The 22,441-nt window shown below is 37.4% G+C and overlaps 1 protein-coding gene across 1 annotated transcript in view; it reads right to left on the bottom strand.

The window, feature by feature from the left end:
- Positions 1-256: 256 nt before the first annotated feature.
- Positions 257-22,441, bottom strand: part of MSH2 (mutS homolog 2) — a 57,773-nt gene continuing 35,588 nt past the window's right edge. Inside the window, exons 9-16 of the mRNA XM_079791688.1 lie at positions 14,535-14,658; positions 12,765-12,915; positions 12,530-12,627; positions 8,429-8,674; positions 7,326-7,530; positions 5,874-6,121; positions 3,888-4,063; positions 257-625 (exon numbers count right to left, since the gene is read on the bottom strand). Coding sequence (XP_079647814.1) covers positions 455-625; positions 3,888-4,063; positions 5,874-6,121; positions 7,326-7,530; positions 8,429-8,674; positions 12,530-12,627; positions 12,765-12,915; positions 14,535-14,658 — 1,419 coding nt within the window. The 3' untranslated portion in view covers positions 257-454. The remainder of the gene's footprint in view (positions 626-3,887; positions 4,064-5,873; positions 6,122-7,325; positions 7,531-8,428; positions 8,675-12,529; positions 12,628-12,764; positions 12,916-14,534; positions 14,659-22,441) is intronic.

Raw genomic sequence — 22,441 nt, 5'->3', positions numbered from 1 at the left:
TATGCATCCAACCTGGCTCCTGCCAACAGACGGACACTCCGGGGAAATCACTGGAAAGGATTTCCTTGGTTTCTTCTGCTTTAAGAGCCTTCACTTTTACAAAGTCTCTGTGCTATTTATTTCTTCCATATCATTTGGGAATAAAATATGCGTAGAAGTCCTATTACAAAGAAATACAATACACATAAAATTTCACAAACTACATAATTTTATTTATAAAATTCAACATATTGTATACTATTGCCCATGTCCCTTTAAGTATTCCTCAGTTACTTTTCAAAATAAAGATCTCTGAAAATGTACTCAGGTAAAGTATTACTAAATATTTTATTAAGTTGGTATGCCATGGGCATCAATTGCCATCACTATGGAAAAAGGATTAATATAAAACAATATAAAAGTATTACTGACAACAGCTTATCAAGATTATCTTCATTCCATTAGTGGGATTTTCTCACGTAGTAACCTTTATTCGTGAAATGATTTCATTTACAAACCCATTATTCTTTGCTATCACCTCAGCTTTCAGCTGTTTCAATTTCATTGTGATGTTTTCTTTGGACATTTCAATAAAAGGCATTTGCTTCACCTTGGATAAAAACTCTTGAATAATTTTTTCACCTTGCTGAAAAACATGGGAACGTTCCATTAGTCTTCAAAGTGTCTTTTCTAAAAGTCACATTCAATAATAATAAATTGCTTCATTAGACTTCTATATAAACATGACACTCAACACTTAAAAACATTCTTTACATTTTAAGTGTGCACTGTCTATAATATAGTTGACCCTTGAATAAAATGGAAGTTAGGAGTGCTGGGCAGTTGCAAATCTGTGTATAACTTTTGACTCCCCAAAAACTTAACTATATCCCTAGCTGGTTTGACTTAGTGGATAGAGCATCAGCCTGTGGACTGAAGGGTCCCGAGTTCAATTCTGGTCAAGGACATATACCTTGGTTGCAGCCTCGATCCCCAGGAGGGGGCATGCAGGAGGCAGCTAATCGATGTTTCTCATCAATGTTTCTAACTCTCTATCCCTCTCCCTTCCTCTCTGTAAAATCAATAAAATATATAATAAAACAAAAACAAACAAAACTTAACTACAGATAGCCTGCCTGCTAGTTGACTGCAAGCCTTACTGATAACAAAAACAGTCAATGAACATATACTGGTATTTTGTATGTTATGTGTATTATATACTGGAGTCTAAAATAAGTTAGCTAAAGAAAATATTATTAATAAAGTCATGAGAAAATATATTTAAAGTATTTATTGAAAAAATCCACGTAAAAGTGTACCCTGCACAAATTCAAACCCTGTTGTTCAACGGTGAATTGTATAGCAAAACCCTTAGTTGATCATTTCTTTATAGCAAGGCATTGCAAAGGGTATTTCTTTTTAAACTTATTTTACTGCTCAGTTATTACCATTCTAAAGAATGCTTATTACTTGCCATGTGAACTGTGGGCAAATTCTTTACCAACATTCCTCATCCATAAAATGAGAAAAATTCTCCCAACCTCACTGGGCTGTTGGGAGAGTTAAATAATTAATATGTTAAGGTGCAGAGCCTGGCAAAGGGTAAGCCCTATATAAATGCTGACTATCATATACGAAGCAGGTCTGCTTTTCACATAGGAAGCTAGTTGGTAATAAGCACCTTAAAGGTGAAAGAAAGGTAGATATCGAAATGGTAAGGGAAAAAAATACTTCTCTATTAACAAACAAGTGTACTTTTGTCTCCCTTTAGCTTAAACATTGTTCACAATACATTGTAATGATTATTATCAAAGAACATGACTTCTGTTCCAATTGGAAGCCGGGATTACCTAAGGAACCTACCTAATCCCAGATCACTCAGAGCTGTGGTGCTGATACCAATACCATTTCATAATTTTCCATACTTAAAGCTACCAGTATTAACAAGTTATAACACATTTCTCCTGATTACAGGTATAAAGGATGAAATCATACCTTTTAAGCTCAAAAACCATATAAATCAGCAATTATGGTACTAATCAGCTATCCTTCAAGTAAGAACAACAAAAAATTCGCTGGATAAAAGCTTAAAACATGACAAGTAAAAGTGGTCACAATGTATATACCACAGTACATGTTGCCAGAACCCAGCAGTAGTGAATTAGATTCTTTTATTTCCATTGTTACAGAGAACTAGAATTACTATTCCTTTAATTTTTAAAAAGTACATTGGGCACAAGCTTGTTCCTTTCATCCTATCTAATAAAAGAATAATATGCAAATTGACCATCACTCCAACACACAAGGTGGCCAGCAGGGGAGGGCAGTTGGGAGGGACCAGGTCTGCAAGGGAGAGCAGTCATGGGCGATCAGGCCAGCAGGGGAGGGCAGTTAGTTTGACCAGGCCTGCAGGGGACGGCAGTTAGGGGCAAACAGGCTGGCAGGGGAGCAGTTAGGCATCAATCAGGCTGGCAGGGGAGTGGTTAGGGGGTGATCAGGCTGGCAGGCAGAAGCGATTAGGGGCAATCAGGAAGGCAGGCAGGAAAGCAGTTGGGAGCCAGCATTCCTGGATTGTGAGAGAGATGTCCGACTGCCCGTTTAGGCCCGATCCTGAGGGACACAACCCCCATGCACGAATTCCATGCACCGGGCCTCTAATATATAGATAGATAGATAGATAGATAGATAGATAGATAGATAGATAGATATATTAGAGGCCCAGTGCACAAAATGTGTACTTGGCCGGGGGGAGGGGGGGGGGCGCGGCGGGCTCAGCCCAGCCTGCACCCTCTCCAATCCAGGACATCCCTTTCACAATCCTGGACCGCTGGCTCCTAATCGCTCACCTGCCTGCCTGCCTGGTCGCCCCTAACTGCCCGCCCCCCCCCCCCCCCCGCCTGCCTGGTCACCCCTAACTGCCCCCCCTGCCGGCCTGGTGGCCCCTAACTGCCCCCCCCCACTGGCCTGGTCACCCCTCACAGACCCCCGCCAGCCTGGTTGTAGGCAGTCATCTTGTGAGGGAGTGAGAGTAAATTTGCATATTACCTCTTTATTATATAGGCTGTTAATCCTCACCCAAGTCTATTTTTTTTTCAATTATTTTTTTTAAAAGAGTGGTAGGAAGGGAGAAGGGGAAAGAGAGAGGGAGGGAGGGGGGAGATGTGAGAAACATTGATTGGTTGCCTCTTGCACGTGCCCCAACCAGGGCCAGGGATTGAACCTGCAACCCAGGTACGTGCCCTTGACCATGCATCACATCTAAGACCCTTTAGTGCACAGGCTGACACTCTAACCACTGAGCCACACAGGCCAGGGCTAGGCTTGTACCTTTCTGTATGAGCCTCTCAATTTCACCCATCACTCAGAGAAAGCATTTTTCCCATGTGAACGAATATACTGCCCACAAAGAACTTTCACTAGTAAATATTTGTCAAATGCCACTTTATTCTCTATGATTATGACATATTCATTGTTCTTATCTCTCCAACTATATTGTAAACAACTGGAGAACAAGAACTATTTTTATTTCGTTGGTGTCATCTTAACTAAGCACTGAGTAACTATACAACTTATCTGGACTTGATATTCATTTATGAAGCATTCAAAGATCTGCTTGGATATCTATTAACTCCTTTGAATTACTTATTTTAAACCTAGACTAATAGTCCTGTCCTCCTACTTTTTAAATCTGGTACCTAAATGTTATCTTTTGAGCATGCAGATGTTTAGACAGTGCACAAATCAAAATGATACAGAGAATTCTTTGCGATGGGAAGAAAAGTGAACACAAATAATGAATGATTAGTAAATATACATTACAATCATATAGGGGAAAAGTAACTTATCTTGGTGACCTGACCTATGTAACAATACAGAGGTTAAATAACTGCAGAATCAATCTCACAAACCTCTCTTTCCAGATAGCACCTCTTTGCTGCGGGTTCCATTTCATCATTTCCTTGTGATGCTCCGATATTCTGAAACTCCTCCAGTTCCAGGGCCTTCTGTTTAGCACACTCTATTACATGCCTAGGAAAATTAGCAAGCTCTGCAACGTGAATCCCAAAACTTTGATCACAGACACCTACAAGAAAGTGGGAAGAGGAGTGTGGGGAGAGGGACAGAGTAGTAAGAGACAGCAATTTATGTAAATGGAACTTATCCTTCTTACCCTGTCATCAGAAAACTCAATTTTGTATTATTTCAATCACATTAGCCAAATGTTTCGTAGTAACGGAGATAGAGGCATTTTAATTAAGCCTCCAGTGAAAAGTGATTATGACTTGGCACAGTGCTATATTTTATCCTTGACAAATGTAGCAGAAAAATAAAAATAGCAGAGAAAAGGCTTGACAGATAATCCTCAAAGGCCTAGACAAATATCTGAATACTGGAGAAAAATTAATCAAGTCTCTCTCTCTGAGGTTTTCTCATTTCATAAGGGAGAAATTAAAGTACTAAGAAAAATAAATAAATGTAAAAGTGTCACTAATTAAGAGGAGCATTTAATTCAAAATATAGTATTAGTGAATGGTCTAGCCTCCGAATCTGCCTACATCAATTTCTAGAAATGGTGACTCCAGAAAACTGGCTGGATAATAAATTTAAAAAGAATAATAGAAAGAAATTTAAATATTTACAATACTTTTCTTAGAAAAGTTACTTACCATTTTATATAATCTCTTTCTGATTCTAAACTACTACAAACAAATGACAATGGAATTTTTGGACCCAAATCATTAGTAAATTTATAGACTAGGAAGATGATCTTCATTTCTATTTGCAGAAAATAAACTGACTCAAGGTATTCCTTCCAAATGTTTAATACACATGATGCTCGCAGTTATTATGAGGCTTCCATTTTTGCCTCAATTATATACCAACTGTAAATTACTGGGGGGCCTACATATATATCCCATGCATTCTTGAGCTGGGACTAAAAGAAGTAAAAACAAAATAGGAGCATATGTTCATAAGCATCCACAGTGAAGGAAAAACTTATTCCTATCTTCTCTGTACTTTATCTGTGTGTTTTTAAAAATGTTCTGAACCCATTTCTATTTCACCCAAAATATAATAATTTAAAAGCAAAACCTCAACTTTATGTGAAATGCCAGGACCAACTAAAAGTATCTATATTTTATGTCGATAATAATAATGCAAACACAATAACTCAAAAGAATTCCTACTGAAGCATAAATAACAAAGGATAAAATAACCAAAACTAATTATCTCACTTATGTGCAACCTACTGATGCAGAAAAACATGTTCATGGAAAATCAGAAAGCCATCTGAACAAGTTATTCTGATGAGTGGTGACATGTTTAAGTAATAAAAAACGATACAGCGCATTAACCCCATGAACTCAGTAATCTGATTAGCTGCCAGACCATGAATGACAGCCTTTCCTGAAAGGATGAAATGCCAACAAATTAACTCATTCCTTATGTGACAACTACTAACAGTTTCAGGAATTCTGGAATCCCCAGCTTTAAGTGAACCTGTTTATGTAATATACCATTACATAACCTAATGAGATTATCATAATAAATAGTTTATTAAACAGTAAAAGCTAGAGCCTTGGAACTTCAGAGCTTATTGATACTATCTAATAGCTAATGGGAGGCAGTATAAAATTCCTCTGTGATGCTATTAAAGAGTATAAATTATTCTTTATGTGGTTGTTTAGAATGAGTGATCCTACTATAAGACACAGAAACAGAGATGATGTACCATGTCTCTACTCCCAGAGTGTGAATTAAGAGATAAATGTATTCTGTAAAAAAGTCAATAATTCATACTAACTTAGAATAAGGCAATTACTGACAATTTCAAGCAAGTTTCCCACTATCACACTCTGAATTCTCATTCAGTATACCAGTGGTCTACTCACCTTTCTTCACCTGATAAAGCATAGTTAAGGTTTCTTCAGTAGTTAGTGCTGTGACATGTAGATTATTAACAGTTGGTATCTGGTTGGCCAAGGCAGTAAGTTCATGAAAATGGGTTGCAAACATGCAAAAAGCACCAATTTTTGTTGCAATGTATTCTGATATAGCCCACGCTAACCCAAATCCATCGTAGGTAGAGGTTCCTCTTCCCAATTCATCTATGATTATTAAAGAATCTTTGGTTGCAGACCTGAAACACAAAATTACGGGAAAATTTCCCAAAAATAATAATGCAAGAAAACAAAATTAAGATAATATAACAGAAAAGATATGCCACAAACAAGATTCATTATTCTAATGTTAACATTTTCAACCAAGTCAATAGCAAGAAAACAAAATTAAGATAATATAACAGAAAAGATAAGCCACAAAAAACAGATTCAGTATTTTAATGTTAAAATTTTCAACAAAGTCAATAAAATGTACTAAAACTTTAGGGGGAAAAAAAGGGCATGGACATGAATAATGGGTAGAAGGAACAAAAGGTGAATACATCAAATTAGCCAAGATTTAAAAATAATAATAATTCCAGCCCTGGCTGGGTAGTTCGGTTGGTTAGAACATCATCCCGATACACCAAGGTTGTGGGTATGATCTCCGATCATACAAGAATCAACCAAGGAATGCATAGGTAAGTGGAACAACAAATTCACGTTTCTCTCTCACGCTAAAATCAGTAAATAAAAATTTTAAAAATATATAACACTAAATGACAATGAAACAAGGGTATAATAATATGAACAGTGGGCCACATGGCTGGTGGTCAAGAAAATTTGTATGCCTGCTACAATACTACCAAATGTAAGGAGGGGAATTTTTAAAAAATTATAATCAACACAATTTACTAAGGATACCAAAACTCAAAGGGCATAGTGCCTTCATGTCTTTAAAGAAGCTCCTGAAAAGTGAAATAAAAACAAGAGATTTCAGTAACCTCTAAAATAAAAACCTAATAAATTTCAGATATGGCAGAGTTCAGTGAGGAAATAGCCAAGACCTTAGGTTCATGTGTGTGTGTGTGGGGGGGGGGGGGGGGGGGGGGGAATCATTGGAGAAGTAGAATTTCTGTCATTAGGGCCTGTAAAGCTTGGAAAAGACTTGGGCAAGGGGCAAGGAGGGACATTCCAGGCGGTGTGAACAGTGCAGGAAAGGCATGGTAGTGGGGGAATATAAGGTGAACAACGACCAGAAACCTTAAGACACCTTTAAAAATCAAAGCTTTCCACAACTATCACCAATCACCCCTTTAAGAGAATATAAAGTACAAAAAGCTCACAAAAAACTATTACACTAGATAAAAGTCCTCAGATGTTTTACAGGTGAATCTGCAAATGTACTTCTCATAGGACAGGGACATTCATTTCCATTTTCAGGGGACTGGGAAATGCACTCACCTGAGAATAGAAGCAGTTTCTAACATTTCAGCCATGAAGGTGGAGACTCCTTTCAATTGACTGTCACCAGCCCCTACCCGAGCCAAGATACAGTCCACGATGGACACCTCTGCCGACTCACATGGCACAAAACACCCAATTTGGGCCATGAGAACTATTACCCCAGTTTGGCGAATATATGTTGATTTACCTCCCATATTGGGGCCTATAAAACACATTATATTGAAAAGCAAAATTATTAAATTTGACTATGGCCTAGAAAGATCACACAGACATTTTCCCTTAGCTCACAGAACTGCCTGCAGAATAATTTTGACATTCAAAGAAGTAGTACAGGCCCAATTGACTTAACACTGTAACTCATTAATAAATTATGGATCAGTATGGTTAAATCCTTCAACCACTTAAAAACCACACTAAAGCCCTAAGACATGACCTTATAATTTTGGAAAATGCTCAATTTACATATCTGGGTTAGATTATATAAACAACTTGAAAATCCATTTGGGGAAATAGAACACATTTGCCCAAAGACACCTTACTTCCTCACTTGTTTTTTGGAATCTGGTTAAGATCTCTCAAAACATTTTAGTTTGAGACATGCTACATTATTCTCTTAAGTGCCATGACTTTAAAAGAACTGCTATCCTGGTGTGGGCTAGAAGGGGACAATGGGGGAAAAAAAGAGGGACATCTGTAATACTTTCAACAATAAACATTTTTTTAAGAAATAAAAAATAAAAGTACCACTACCCTAAACTGAGGTCATTCTAGCAGCCAGTTCTGCTTGATTTTCAATGACCTCACTACTGAAAGGTAAGCATGAGGAAGAAGGGGTGTTCGTTTTTAAATGCCCTGAACTCCTAAAACAGAAGTTTCTTATAAACACAGTATTTCTCAAAAGCCTTTACTCCCTCTTCCAAATCTTCCCCCTAATCCAAATACGAATGAATATATTACACATTGATATGAATAACATGTTCTTTTTCTAATGTCAAAAATTTGGATTTTCTTTATCAATTTTAAGCATATTTTCACCCCAACATTAAAAAAAGAAACGTTACCCAAAATAACCCATAAACTAGGTATTTGTTTGTTTTTACCAGTAATGATATGAAACATCTGTTTATCTTTTTCAAAGTGAACATCATTGGGGATAAATGCAACTTCATCTTGAACTTCAACACAAGCATGTCTAGATGCTTTCAAAATAATTCTTCCTTGTCCTTTCTCCAAAATGACTGGTCGTACATATGGAACTGGTGCTCCATTTGATGCATGAGCAAAGCTGACAACAGCATCTAGCTGAGCTAACACATCATTGAGTGTCTGCATTGGTTCTACATAGCCTATATAAAAACAGAAAATGTGCACAGGAACATTGAATAATAATAAAAAAATACATATAAGCAGCTATAAGAATAAATTTAACTTCCCCATTTGGTAATTCAAACTCTAATTTCCTAATTTATATACTTTTTAAAAATTAATAGAAGTTTGCCACTAAACGTGAAAGTTAACACCTAAAACTCAACATGTTAAAATGTGTTACTATATCTTCCCCCACTATGAACAGATATACTAATAAGAGGAATATGCAAATTGTCCAGGATGCCGTCACAGTAACAGTAACGACCGAACAGCAGGCTGCGTGGGGTGGCCAGGCCGGCAGGGGAGTGAGGGATGACCAAACTACTGAACAGCAGGCTGCGTGGAGCGATCAGGCCGGTACGGGGGCAGTTGGGGGCGATCAGGCCAGTAGGGGTAGCAGTTAGGGGTGATCAGGCAGGCAGGCAGGCAGATAAGCAGTTAGGAGCCAGCGGTCCCGGATTGTGAGAGGGATGTCCCAGATTGGAGAGGGTACAGGGTGGACTGAGGGGACTCCCCCCTCCCACCCACCCCCCAGTGCAGCAGGCCTCTAGTTAAAATATAAAAGCACACAACTGTTTAGAAATGAGGTAGATTAACCAACACCCTTTCTTGATAAAAACTCTCAACAAGGTGGGAATAGAAGGATCATACCTCAACATAATAAAAGCCATATATGATAAACCCACAGCTAATATCATACTCAATGGACAAAAACTAAAACCATTTCCCCTAAGAACAGGAACAAGACAGGGATGCCCACTCTCACCACTCCTGTTCGACATAGTACTGGAAGTATTAGCCATTGCAATTAGACAAGAAGAAGAAATAAAAGGCATCTAAATTGGAAAAGAAGTAAAGCTGTTCTTATTTGTAGATGACATGATATTGTACATAAAAAACCCGAAAGACTCCATCAAAAAACTAACAGACTTAATAAATGAATTTGGCAATGTAGCAGGATACAAAATTAACGCCAAGAAATCTATGGTATTTCTATACACCAAGAGTGAACTTACAGAAAGAGAGACTAAAAAAGCAATCCCATTTATCATCGCACCAAAAAATTAAGATACCTAGGAATAAACTTAACTAAGGAGGTAAAAGACCTATACAAGGAAAACTACAGGACACTGAAAAAAGAGATAGAGGAAGACGTAAACAGATGGAAGAACATACCATGTTCATGGATTGGTAGAATCAACATCATTAAAATGTCCATACTACCCAAAGCAATCTATAGATTCAATGCACTCCCCATTAAAATACCAACAGCATATTTCACAGACCTAGAAAGAACTCTCCAAAAATTCATCTGGAATAAAAAAAGACCCCAAATAGCCACAGCAATCCTGAGAAAGAAGAACAAAGTAGGTGTGATCTCAATACCAAATTTCAAGCTGTATTACAAAGCCACTGTTCTCAAAACAGCCTGGTACTGGCACAAGAACAGACATATAGACCAATGGAATAGAATAGAGAAGCCAGATATTGATCCAAACCACTAAGCTCAATTAATATTTGGCAAAGGAGGCATGAACATAGAATGGAGTCAAGACAGTCTCTTCAATAAATGGTGTTGGGAAAATTGGACAGATACATGCAAAAAAATGAAACTAGACCACCAACTTACACCATACACAAAAAGAAATGAGGTAGATTAAGAAGAAGCTATCATAATTTACTGATAAGAAAGAAGAGCAGGGTGCAGTAATATTTGAGTCATAGCTGCACTTTTAAGACACACTTTTCTTCTAAAATTAAGAGTCTGAAACCAGAATGGCATTTCATAATTATAAGAAACATGCAAACAATAGGTATAAGATATAATGTGACCATCAAGGCCTGTGCATGTAAGACCTGTCAAACTTTTATTTCAGCATTTTTCCCCCATCAGCATCACACACAATTAAATTTTAGTATAAATGTTGATCCATAATTGTCAATTAAAATACTTTCAACAAGATTCTAGTCTGCTAGAGCATTAAAACTAAAAGCTGATTAATAGAAAGATATCATTGGCCCTTAGTAACAGTAGATATGTTTCTTGGCTTCACTCAAATACTCATTTCATAAAATATGATTTTGCCTCTTGAAAGCTTGTAAATAAAACTCTGCTTTTCTATTTAACAGTTCTTGTTTGATGAACACCAATCTGACCTGATGAGCTTAAGGAACTTCACATTATAAACAAAAGCAGATGAGAGACCTGTTTTATGCTTATGGGTGAAAAGAATTGAGATCCACTAAGTAGATAGGACCTAAGTTTTTTATGGTAGTGATGTCTGGTTGAAACTCTCAGTATTTCCTTAGAATTATTTTTATTCCATAGAGAATAAAATCTTAATATATGAAAAAAAGGACAAACTTAAAAGCTATTATGTACATGAAAAAGTCCGATACATGCTAGGTAAAGCATGTTTAGCCAATAATAATGGTTAAGATTTCAGAATAGATTCTAAAATTTTAATAGGTTGGAGGGGTTCACAGATCCACGTGTCACGTAGAACTGCCATACAGACATCAATATGTCAAAAGTTTTAAGGAACATTCAAGAGAATAATGTTCAATTTTATAATAAGAGAGGAATATGCAATAAAAGGCTAATATGCAAATTGTCCCCTCGACCAGGAGTTTGACCAGCAGGCAGGTCGGCCAACTGCCCATGTCCCCTCCCCCTGGCCAGGCTGGTTGGATCCCACCCATGCACGAATTCATGCACCGGGCCTCTAATATACACACACACACACACACACACACACACACACACACACACTCTGAGTGGCCAGATTATTATGCGTTCAGAGATCATAATAATCTGGCCACTCAGTGTATATAGATATTAAACTTTGCCAATTTGTCCCAATAGTGTACTTTACCACTATTCTTCAACAACCACTAATTCTTGATCCAATCAAGGTTTATCCACTGCATTTGACTATTCTGTCTCTTTAAGTCTCCTTTAATCTAAAACAGATCCTGTCCATTCTTCTTTTATGCTTCCATGATACTGACATTTTTAAATAGTTCAGGCCTTAAAAAGACGTGTGCCACAATCTAAATTTACCTTTTTATCTTCTTATTTATAACCAAGCTAAATGTTTTGTCACGATTACATAGGTTATATTGTGTCCTTCCCTCTGCATCACATCAGGAAATATATAATGTCACTTGTCCCATTACTAGTGATGCCAACTTTGATCACTTGGCTTAAGCATTTCTTTGGTATATTTTTGTAAGGCAAAATTAAGGTTACAGTCAATATCCACATGATGATAGGCAAAGCCTTCCAGCTTAATTAACATATCCCTACCGGCTGTGTTAAACATACTTCATTTCATGCTAAGGGCAATACCATGATGTTAAGGCATTCTGTCCCTTCAATTTTAAAACATTCACCTCAAACAATGCCTATAGAATGGACTCTGAAAATCTATAAATGGCACACAGAACTTAAAAGGGCTTGCTTGCCTCATGTATGACTTTTATTTTTCAGTGATATTTATTTCTATAGCCTAGAGCATGAGCCCATAGATTATTAATAGTCCTTGGTGTTTCTTCCCCTTATTACAGCTACAGCTAAGTTTTATGCTTTTTTTGCACATCTTTGTTTTTCAGGGTATTCCCATTCCTCAGCCTGCACTAGCTTATCTTCCCATTTACCAGAGTAATTTCAGTTACTTTTCCTACCCCAATACAGCATGCATTATTTGGTAGGTAGCCTAACATAATTTAACAGTCTAATAGCTTTTTAAAAGACCACTCCTGAAACATCCTGATGTTATCCTATTATCAAAAACCAGGTCAAATTCAGAATCTTTTGGTTCTGTTATTACCTGAAGAAATATTGACAATTTCTTTAACAATGGCATCCTGGGCTTCTTGGTACTCAGTTTTGTTTTTGGTATATTCTTCATTAAGAGAAGTCAATGCACTGCAAATCAAGGTAATGGTATTATTTTTAAAAAATGAAAACATCTACTGAAAGTAATGGGCACTACATTTCATCAGAGAATAATTTAGTTCTATGGTACTACTGAAGGCTTAACAATATGATACAGGCTTACAAACCTATTGGTAAATTTAACACCATTCTTCTGGATATCTACGGTACTGAAGTTTTTGTTGTTACGAAGGACTTTTTCTTCTTTACACGTTACACGAAAATAATATCCAAACTGTGAATTTGAATCCAGTTTAATCTGTTTGCCAGATTCCAAACCTTTATGTTAAGGAAAACAAAAAGTTTGTTATAGATATCAACAGCCATTTTCCACGTGGATGTTTAAAATAATTAAATCTAAAGAGTAAAAAGCATAGTTTTATTACATGATTGGTACTAAAAATTATTAATGTTATCTAGCTAGGAACGATACAAGTCCTACTTCACTTTAAACAAAAATCTACACAAATTAAGGATATCTATAAACCCTTCCAGTCCCTTATAAATGCTGCTTCTGAAGTGGAAGCACTTTCTGGGTAAACCCAACCTAGGAAGCAGAGCACCAGCAGCGGGCAGCACGCACTGCTCTAGACACTGGGGGCATGAAGGTGAGTAAGATACAACCCTGCCCTTGAGGAGTTCTGCATGAGGGTTCTTTAGTTATTAACCAAAGCATTTCTCTGGGAGACAGAGCACATTAAAGTGAACAAATACACTTTCCAAACAAAACTGGAGACTCTGACGATGATATTCTAGAAAAATTAGGACAAATATTTTTTTGTTAAGTGTAGGAAACTTTACAAAACAAGCAATGATACATTAGCTAGACTTCATGCAACAAAGATTTTTGAGTTTTTATAAGTCTGTCCTCTCCTCATAATCTCATTCATCAGTGTGATCTTTAGACCACAAACCAGAAGAGAGAGTATCTACAAATTTATTTGCTGAAGCATGGCTATCAAATATTGTTAGCAGCCAATAACTACAGACAGACCTCACTTGACTGGGGACAAAAGGACTGTAGAGAACTATGACATGAGAGGGGTAAAATTCAATATTTTTCAAAGGAAAAGATTCTTGACTCTAGGATCCAGTCCATATATTTTCAATATGAAATTACTATAGGCCCGGTGCACAAATTCGTGCACGGGTGGGGTCCCTCAGCCTGGCTGGTGATCAGGGCCAGGGGGGAGGGACCACGGGAGGTTGGCCAGCTGTGGGAGGTTGGCTGTGGGAGCACATTGACCACCAGGGGGCAGCTCCTATGTTGAGCGTCTGCCCCCTGGTGGTCAGTGCGAGTCATAGCAACCGGTCAATCAGTCGTTCAGTCAGCTGGTCACTTAGGCGTTTATACATACATAGATAGATGGGCTTATTTCTGGGAAGAGGATCCATACCTTTTAGATTCTCCAAAAGTTTTAAGTATTTTAAGTACTACTACCCTGAGGGGGGTCTTACAGTTCGAATGCTAAGATTCATTTATTCATTCAGCACACATGTGAGTGATGCTCAGAACAAAGAGGTTTACAAATTTAGAACAAAACTGTGAATAGTGTGAGACTAATTAGGGAATTAATCTAGTATAGCAGGCAGACATTTAAAAGACATGATACAAGGGCCTGTTGGGTGATTTGTTTGGCAAGAATGGGGAATCATGCTGGGATTTGGGGGAGTTAGTAAGAAATGAGTCTGGAAGATGAGTCAGGCAAGGCTTTGAATGTAAAGTGCCCTGTGTGCCAACTATAAGTGTTTGTAATTTTATTCTGTAGAAAAAGGGTCTGGCACTTTAAACAAGGAAATTGGCACAATCAACTGTGTCTTCTAGGAAAGTAATTCTGACACCAGTGGATATTATGTAGACAAAAGAATTATTCAAACCTCAAACAGCCCATTCTTACCTAGATCTCTAGCTGTACTTACTAATGTTGATTGCATCTTCTTTTCTAAACCATCCATTATTTCTCTTAATTCACTCAGATTAGGATCAAATGAAGGCTTTACAAGGAATTCATGGTTTTCCACCTATAGGGAGAACAAAGAGTGGTTAAATTTTAAAGATGGAAGTCATAAAGAAAGAATGTTCTTTTGCTTATTTATTAGATTTCATGTTTTGAGTTAAATAATTCACTACCCATAAGTCACTCAGTCACAACTATAAGAAGCTTCTATTTATCAAGCGATATAAAGTTCTGTTTATTAGCAGCTTAGAGTTCTAGTTGTACAAAATTATCCTTGTGAAACAGACATAGTGCTGTTGATGCATATGTCACCAATACTATTATTTTTATTTACGTTTTCCTTAAACGTTCAAAATATTTTTCCTAAATATTACTAAAGAATGCTCAATGTTCTAAGCTTATAACAGAACATTTAGTTTTTGCCCAAATCAAGGATCCATCTTAGAAATCTCAAAACGTTAGCTCTAAAAAGCAAAAAACAAACAAAAAAAACAACTATAGAATTTTATTTCTTCAAACTGAAAGTTCATCAAAATCTCATAATTTAAAAACATCCTCTTAAGTACTTTGTTTCCCTAATTTCTTACCAATAACTAGCAAGAAATCATGATGAAAAGTAGATCTCACAAATAGTAAAAACACAAAATATTTAGAAACAAAGTCTTAATTTAATAGGATTTTTTATAAAGATACCTGCCTAGTGGAAGATTTAAGAACTGATAAATAATGAGGCAAACTCTGAAAAGAAAACTAAATCAAATGTTAAGATCTACTCATTCCTATATAACGGTCCAATATGAATCTTTTTGAAAGAAAACAAAATGACTAAAATTTAAACAGACAAAATTATGAAAAAATATTTTTTAAAAATAAAGCCTACCCTTATAGGCATTAATAACTATAAAAAAGAATTATATATAAAAGCATTATATAAGAGTTAGGCCTGGCTAGTGTGGTTCAGTTGGTTGAGCATCGTCTGATGCACCGAGAGGTTGCTGGTTCAATTTCCAGTCAGGGCACATGCCCAGGATTGCCAGCTTGACCCCCAGTAGGGGATGCACAGAAGACAGGCAATCGATGTCTGTCTGTCTGTCTCTCTCTCTCTCTCTCACACAAAGAAAATCAATTAAAAATAAAAAAACATTTATTAAATAACTTTCTCAATTTAAACCAACAAAATGAAAAATAGATTTAATTATATACCATTAAAATTTTAGTTTTTTAAATAAAGCTTTTAAAGACAAAACATTTGTTAAAATAAAAGTTTTGCAAAATATACAAGTATAAAGATTAATATTTTCTTTTATAACAGCACTTGTTTGCATATATGAGAAAAACAGCATGGTCATTAAATGGGCAAGTATTACATACAACTCATGGATGAGAAAATAGATAGTAAACAAAACCAAAAGAAAATGGTAAAGCGCCATAATATAAAATATTTAGGCAATCTTAAGATATTATTCTACAGCTTTTTTTGTAAGGAAAAAAGACCCCACCACCAAATACTAATGAGGATACAGTGAAATTAATGCACTCATTCTAGTGGAAATATAAGTTAGTATAACCTTAAAAAAAGGAATGCAACAAGACTCAGAGATTTTTGTTATACTCTGACAGCAATTCTACTTGTAGGAATTCAAACTAAGGAAATAATAAACAGAAGCAAAACAATACATGAATGAATAAAATATGTGCAGATTTATTCGTTACAGCAAACACCAGAAATAATAAAACATCAGGTATTTGCATAATGGTACATCGATAAAATATTGTACGATTATTTTAAAAGACAATGAAGATGATCTGGAAATAAGGATAACTCCAGGGGGAAAAAGTAATGCTACAATGGTGGACAGACACTGCTACAGAACTTGCCTCCTCCAATGAATTTAAGAAAAGTGAGGCAGAGCCAGGCCAAGTTCCTACCCTCTTCCCCACCTTCCAGAAACCCAATGGTGAGTCAAAAAAACCTTGAGAGTTCTTATTAATAATCCTAAATCTGGAGACAAGAAAATTAAATGGGTATCCTTACATTTTCCTTCCCTGGATGGGGGAATACTGCTTTGAACATGCTGCTAGGGAGATGGGAGTGAAACAAGGAAAAAGTAAATGGGCTCTAACTTACTGAAATAAATACTCTAAGGATCATATGCCAAATTAAGTGCCCTTCAGCAATAACTCACTACTCCCAAACAATCTGGGATAATGAAATATACCACCAGCCCTAGCTGGTTTTGCTCAGTGGATAGAGCATCAGCCTGCGGACTGAGGGGTCCCAGGTTCAATTTTGGTCAAGGGCACATGCCCGGGTTATGGGGTCGATCCCCAGTAGGGGGCGTGCAGGAGGCAGCCGATCAATGATTCTCATCACTGATGTTTCTTTCTATCTCTCTCCCCCCCTTCCTCTCTGAAATCAATAAAAATATATTTAAAAAAGAAGCAATATACCATTATATCAGACTTACACAAAGTCTCCCTCTCCCTTCCTCTCTGAAATCAGTTTTACTGGGCATGTGTCTATCTTCCCTTTCTTGGATCCCTTCCCCCAGTGTTTTGCAGAAAATAGGCCAGTGGTTCACTGGGGAGTGCAAAGTTACAGCTTGTGTGAAGCTGCCCAAATGACATGCCTATAATGTCTGGCCTTCCCTTTGCTCCTTTTCTATTGTTATTAATTAGCTAATTATAACTATCAATTTCATTAATATGGAATGCCAGAAAACAGTGTGTTTCACCCTCAAAATTTAGAAAAGTTGTAAGTAAAAGAATCAAGATTTGCTCAAGAAAAAAGCTGAAAAACATACTCTTATTGAATAATAATTCAAGGACTACTGGTATAATATCCATCAACCTTTCTTTAAAACAAAACAAAACAAAACCCCTAACCTGAGAAACAAATCTAGCCCAATAAAAGTGAAATCAAACTTTTAAATTTATTTTATCTTAGAGAGAGGGAGAGGGAGAAAGAGAAACATCGAGGGAGAAACATCCATTGGTTGCCTTTCACATGTGCCCCAACCAGAGATTGAACCCACAACCTGTACATGTGCCCTGACCAAAATTGAACCTGCCACCTTTTGGTGTATTGGGATTATGCTTCAACCAACCGAGCCATACCAGCCAAAGCAGAAATCAAACATTTTAAACCCAGAAATGAAGAAGCCATGGCAAAAGGACTAATGGTGAGCACGAAACCATTTACATGTAAATATAAACATTAAACAACCCTGAAAATTGGAATTCTAGCTACAGACATATTATGCATATTTTAGACTTGGCAATGTAAAATAAAACCATTAAAAACCAAGAAGTAAAAAAAAAAGAGAGACAACAACAACAAAAAAAAACCCCACTAAGTATGAGGCTCTTGTAGAAGCACATAAGACAGTGGTTAATGCTCAACTTTCACAGCAGGGCATTAATATTGTCCAAAATTGAAACATGTCATTGAAAGAAATCTATCTCTTCATATTTTTTTTCTAATTTAGTTTCTTTAACCTATCTTCTAGGTTATTTTTCCTCTCTTGTGAAAATCATTCATTTGAAGTTCAACAATTCCTTCCATAATTTTTTTTTTGTTATACTGAAAAACATTAAGCTGAATTCTTTTATGCATCTGTCTGTATATAACCATAAAAAGATCATTAGCTGTCTCTCAATGGAGGCACTACTGGCATTTTGAGTGGGACAATACTTTGTTGTAAGGAACTAAAACACTCCCAACACCTGTCCCCAAAACCCTCAATACTGCCCATATTTGAAAACAGACTAGTGCTAGCTGGTTTGGCTCAGTGGATAGAGCACTGGCCTGCAAACTGAAAGGTCCCAGGTTTGATTCTAGCAAAGGGCACATGCCCAAGTTGCAGGCTCAATCCCCAGTAGGGGGCAGCCAATCAATGATTCTCTCTCATCATTGATGCTTCTATCTCTCTCTCCCTCACCCTTCCTCTCTGAAATCAATAAAAATATATTTTTTAAAAAATGGAAAACAGACTAAATAGTAACTCAGTTATTTCTGGGTGATAGATGTGGTAGACACTTCAAGTTTCTCTTTCTTTCGGCATTATTTGAATGCTTTACCATATAGATAACAATTTTACAACACTGTTTTATTTGTACAGATAACTATAAGCAAAAATGTTGACACCTTTTGAGTTAATCTTAGGTGGAAAATATGAATACTTCCTCCTTTTTCATTTATTTTTTGTCCCAAGAACATTTTTTTAAAAATATATTTTATTGATTCTTTACAGAGAGGAAGAGAGAGGGATAGAGAGTTAGAAACATCGATGAGAGAGAAACATTGATCAGCTGCCTCTTGCACACCCCCCACTGGGGATGTGCCCGCAACCAAGATACATGCCCCTGACCGGAATCGAACCTGGGACCCTTGAGTCCGCAGGCCGACGCTCTATCCACTGAGCCAAACCGGTTTCGGCTCAAGAACATTTTAAAGCATTTATATACATTATCTTTACAACTTATTCATATAATAATCTTGTACCAGGATCATGCAATTGCGTTTTTTTTTTAATTATTTTAATTTTTTCTGTCCCAGTATTTTCAATAAAAACTTATCTAAAATTACTACTTTTCCAACAGTAGATAAAATAAATAAGTGTATGTAAAAACTAATATTCAAAGATAAAATGGTCCAAATACTGTATAGAAAGGTTTAAAAATTTAACACTCTCACTGAGTCATCAGATCTAATTGAAAATGTTTATATTTTGTGAAAAATCATTGCTTCTTTTTGAACCATGTCTTGGGATGGTTTTGATCTACATTTACTTCAAAAATAGAAAAGCTTTCTATATGATTTATGGAAAGCAGCCACAAAAATACCTTAAGCATTATGTACAAAGCTAAGCCTAGAAAAAAAATTAACCCAACTATTCATGTAAATGTCTGTTCCATGAACTCTCAAGTGCACAGCTGAAAAACATGAGTGAAGCTTTCAGAAAAGATACATGAAACAATTGATAGCCTCTTGAGAGTTTCTCAGAGTAGTTCTAAGTCAACTAATTTAGATGCCTAAATTCATTACAAGTATCTACAATGACAGTGAAGGGCTGAATTCACTTATGACAGTGATGGGCAACCTTTTGAGCTTGGTGTGTCAAACTTCGCCAAAAAACTGAGCATAACTTGGGTAGTGTGTCACTTTGAGGAAAAAACATTATTTCGCAAATGTTTCATCCTCAGGAGCAGCAAATGTTTCATCCTCGGCATGCGGCCGCCTCAGCGGCCGCGTGTCATCAGAAATGGCTACGCATGTCAGTGCTGACACGCGTGTCATAGGTTCACCATCACTGACTTATGACCTGAGACAAGTGTAAAGGTTTGTAACAGAATAAAGGTATTATATACTAGGAATCTTATTCATTTAAAAGAGAGTATCATATCATAAAACATGAAAGCCTATAGTTACAGGACAGTATCTTAGCAGACACCAGGGGGTGACCTATACAACAGTTGTTTCCCTCCTTCCCCCTTCCTGATAGGGTAGTGCTCTTCCGTGTATCCCCACCCCTGGTTTATCTTAGGCCAATCATCAGTAGTTTTCCTGGTCTCAATCACTGCTTAAAGGATTCCAGCTAAGTATTGCAGGGCTTTTACTTGAAATGTTGCACAAATTGCTACTGGTACATAGCCATCCTAGGACCAAATGAGGACCCATTAAATCACAAAAGAAAAAACAAATCAAGAAATTAGTTCTGGAGACCAGAATTCCATAGCAAGATGACGATGCTTCAGGGATTCCAGCCTATCCATACTTTGGAAGAATCAGCTAACAGCCTCTCTGTTCTAGCCTTGGGTCCCTTATCTCCCTTAGATCAGGCAGGGAGAGACTTCCATACCCTATACAGGCAGGGAACATGGCCTTTGTCAGCAGGAAAAAGTTACTAAAGACAGACCGTCCCCCCTCATCACTCCTGAACGATTTCAGGGATGGAAGTCTCTGAGGGGGAATGAGAGAGACTAGTAAACCAGGACAAGTGGAATAGGGAAAATGAACCTGATAGTTAAATGGCCAAGCAGTTTACAGACATCTAGTAAACCACAAAATCCTATTTTCCGTAACCAAGGACACTTAAGAGTAAATGGTTTACACTTCTCCTCCCCAACCAGAGGGTAAATAGCTAAATCATGCTACTCAAGGAAACAGCAGAAATCCAATTGGTGCCACGTGTGGCAATCACACCCACGGACAGATGAAGTAAGGGAATAAATCTCATTGTGGTGCTTCAGCATAAAGCTAAAGATATTCTGTTGAGATCCTCCCCTAAGCTCCAGCCTTGGAAGTGCACTCTCCCTCCCAGGAGCATGCCTGCACCTTTCCCCTCCTTATTATTCCCTCCAATTATTCTACCTTTGCCTTTCTCTCTCCTAAGCTCCAAGGGACCTCCTTCTGTAACTTGTTTTCTAAGCCTACGCTTTCCAGCTGGCTCACTTCTACTACCTCTGTAACTTTCTAAATAAACTTTCTCTTATAATTTGAGTTCTGGCTCTCAATTCTTTCTTTGCCAAACTCAAGACAAGTTCCAACATCACCGGTAACAGTTGGATTTATACAGTCAAAATACTGCATGACAGGAAGGCAGGGAGAGAGGAAGTACAGGAAAAGGCATAATATAAAGTAAAAGTATTCAAGATTTTATCATCCTGCTACCTTCTATAATTATCACAGTAGTGGCTAATATACTGCACATAATGAAAACAAACGGTTTATTGCAGGAATACAGCTTTTACTGTTCAAGTGTGGGGAAGAGGGAGGGAGAGAGGGTGAAAAGAGTGGCCCTAAAAGGTAGGACATCTTTTGGGCAGGCTGTGAATAAAAAGATAGCTACAGCCCTAGTTGGTCTGGCTCAGTGGATAGGGCGTCGGCCAATGGACTGAAGGGTCCCAGGTTTGATTCCAGTCAAGGGCACATGCCTGGGTTGCGGACTCGATCCCCAGTAGGGGGTGTGCAGGAGGTAGCTGATCAATGATTCTCTCTCATCATTTATGTTTTTATCTCTCTTTTCCTCTCCCTTCCTCTCTGAAATCAATAAAAACTTGTTAAAAAATAAAAAAAAAGATAGCTACAGCCTGGCCTGTGTGGCTCAGTGGTTGAGCTTCGACCTATGAAGCAAGAGGTCACAGTTCGATTCCTAGTCAGGGCACATGCCCAGGTTGCAGGCTCAATCCCCAGTGGGGGACATGCAGGAGGCAGCCGATCAGTGATTCTCTCTCATCATTGATGTTTCTATCTCTCTCACCCTCTTCCTTCCTCTCTGAAATCAATAAAAATATTTTTTTTAAAAATAAAGATACTTGCACGGGGATCTTTAATAAAGGGCCTGTACATTGATAGAGGAGCTACAAATTTTAAGAAACTCTTAAACATTCTCAATTATACTAACTAATTTTGGCCAGATATTGCCCATGATGGCCAAGAGTGCAGCATTACAGGTAGGCTACAAACTGCTGGGAAGAAAATCACATACTCATTCTCACTTGCACTACTAGTCTATTAAGCAAGCAGTTCTCAAAGTGTAGTCCCCAGACAAGCAGTACCATATGGGAACATATTGAAAATACAAATTCTCCAGCCTCACCCCAGACCTATACGAATCTGATTCTGGGGACAGAGTCCAGCCATGTGTTTTAACAAGCCCATCAGGTGACTCTGATACATGCTAAGCTTGAGACCCACATTAGTAAGGCAAGGAGATAGCAAGCTCGAAGAACAAAGGTGGCCACAAAGGGCAGCATTTGCCTTGCTTCTGGGATCCTTCAAGTGAGCTACAGCTGCAGTGACAGTGAAAAGCTCAATTCTTATCTTCCCACGTCCCTATTTTATT

This window comes from Cnephaeus nilssonii (assembly GCF_951640355.1).
Source record: "Cnephaeus nilssonii genome assembly, chromosome: 15".
NCBI classification, from domain to species: Eukaryota; Metazoa; Chordata; class Mammalia; order Chiroptera; family Vespertilionidae; genus Cnephaeus; species Cnephaeus nilssonii.
Note: the sequence above shows the minus strand (reverse complement) of the source record. Positions and strands in the feature narration are given on the sequence as shown.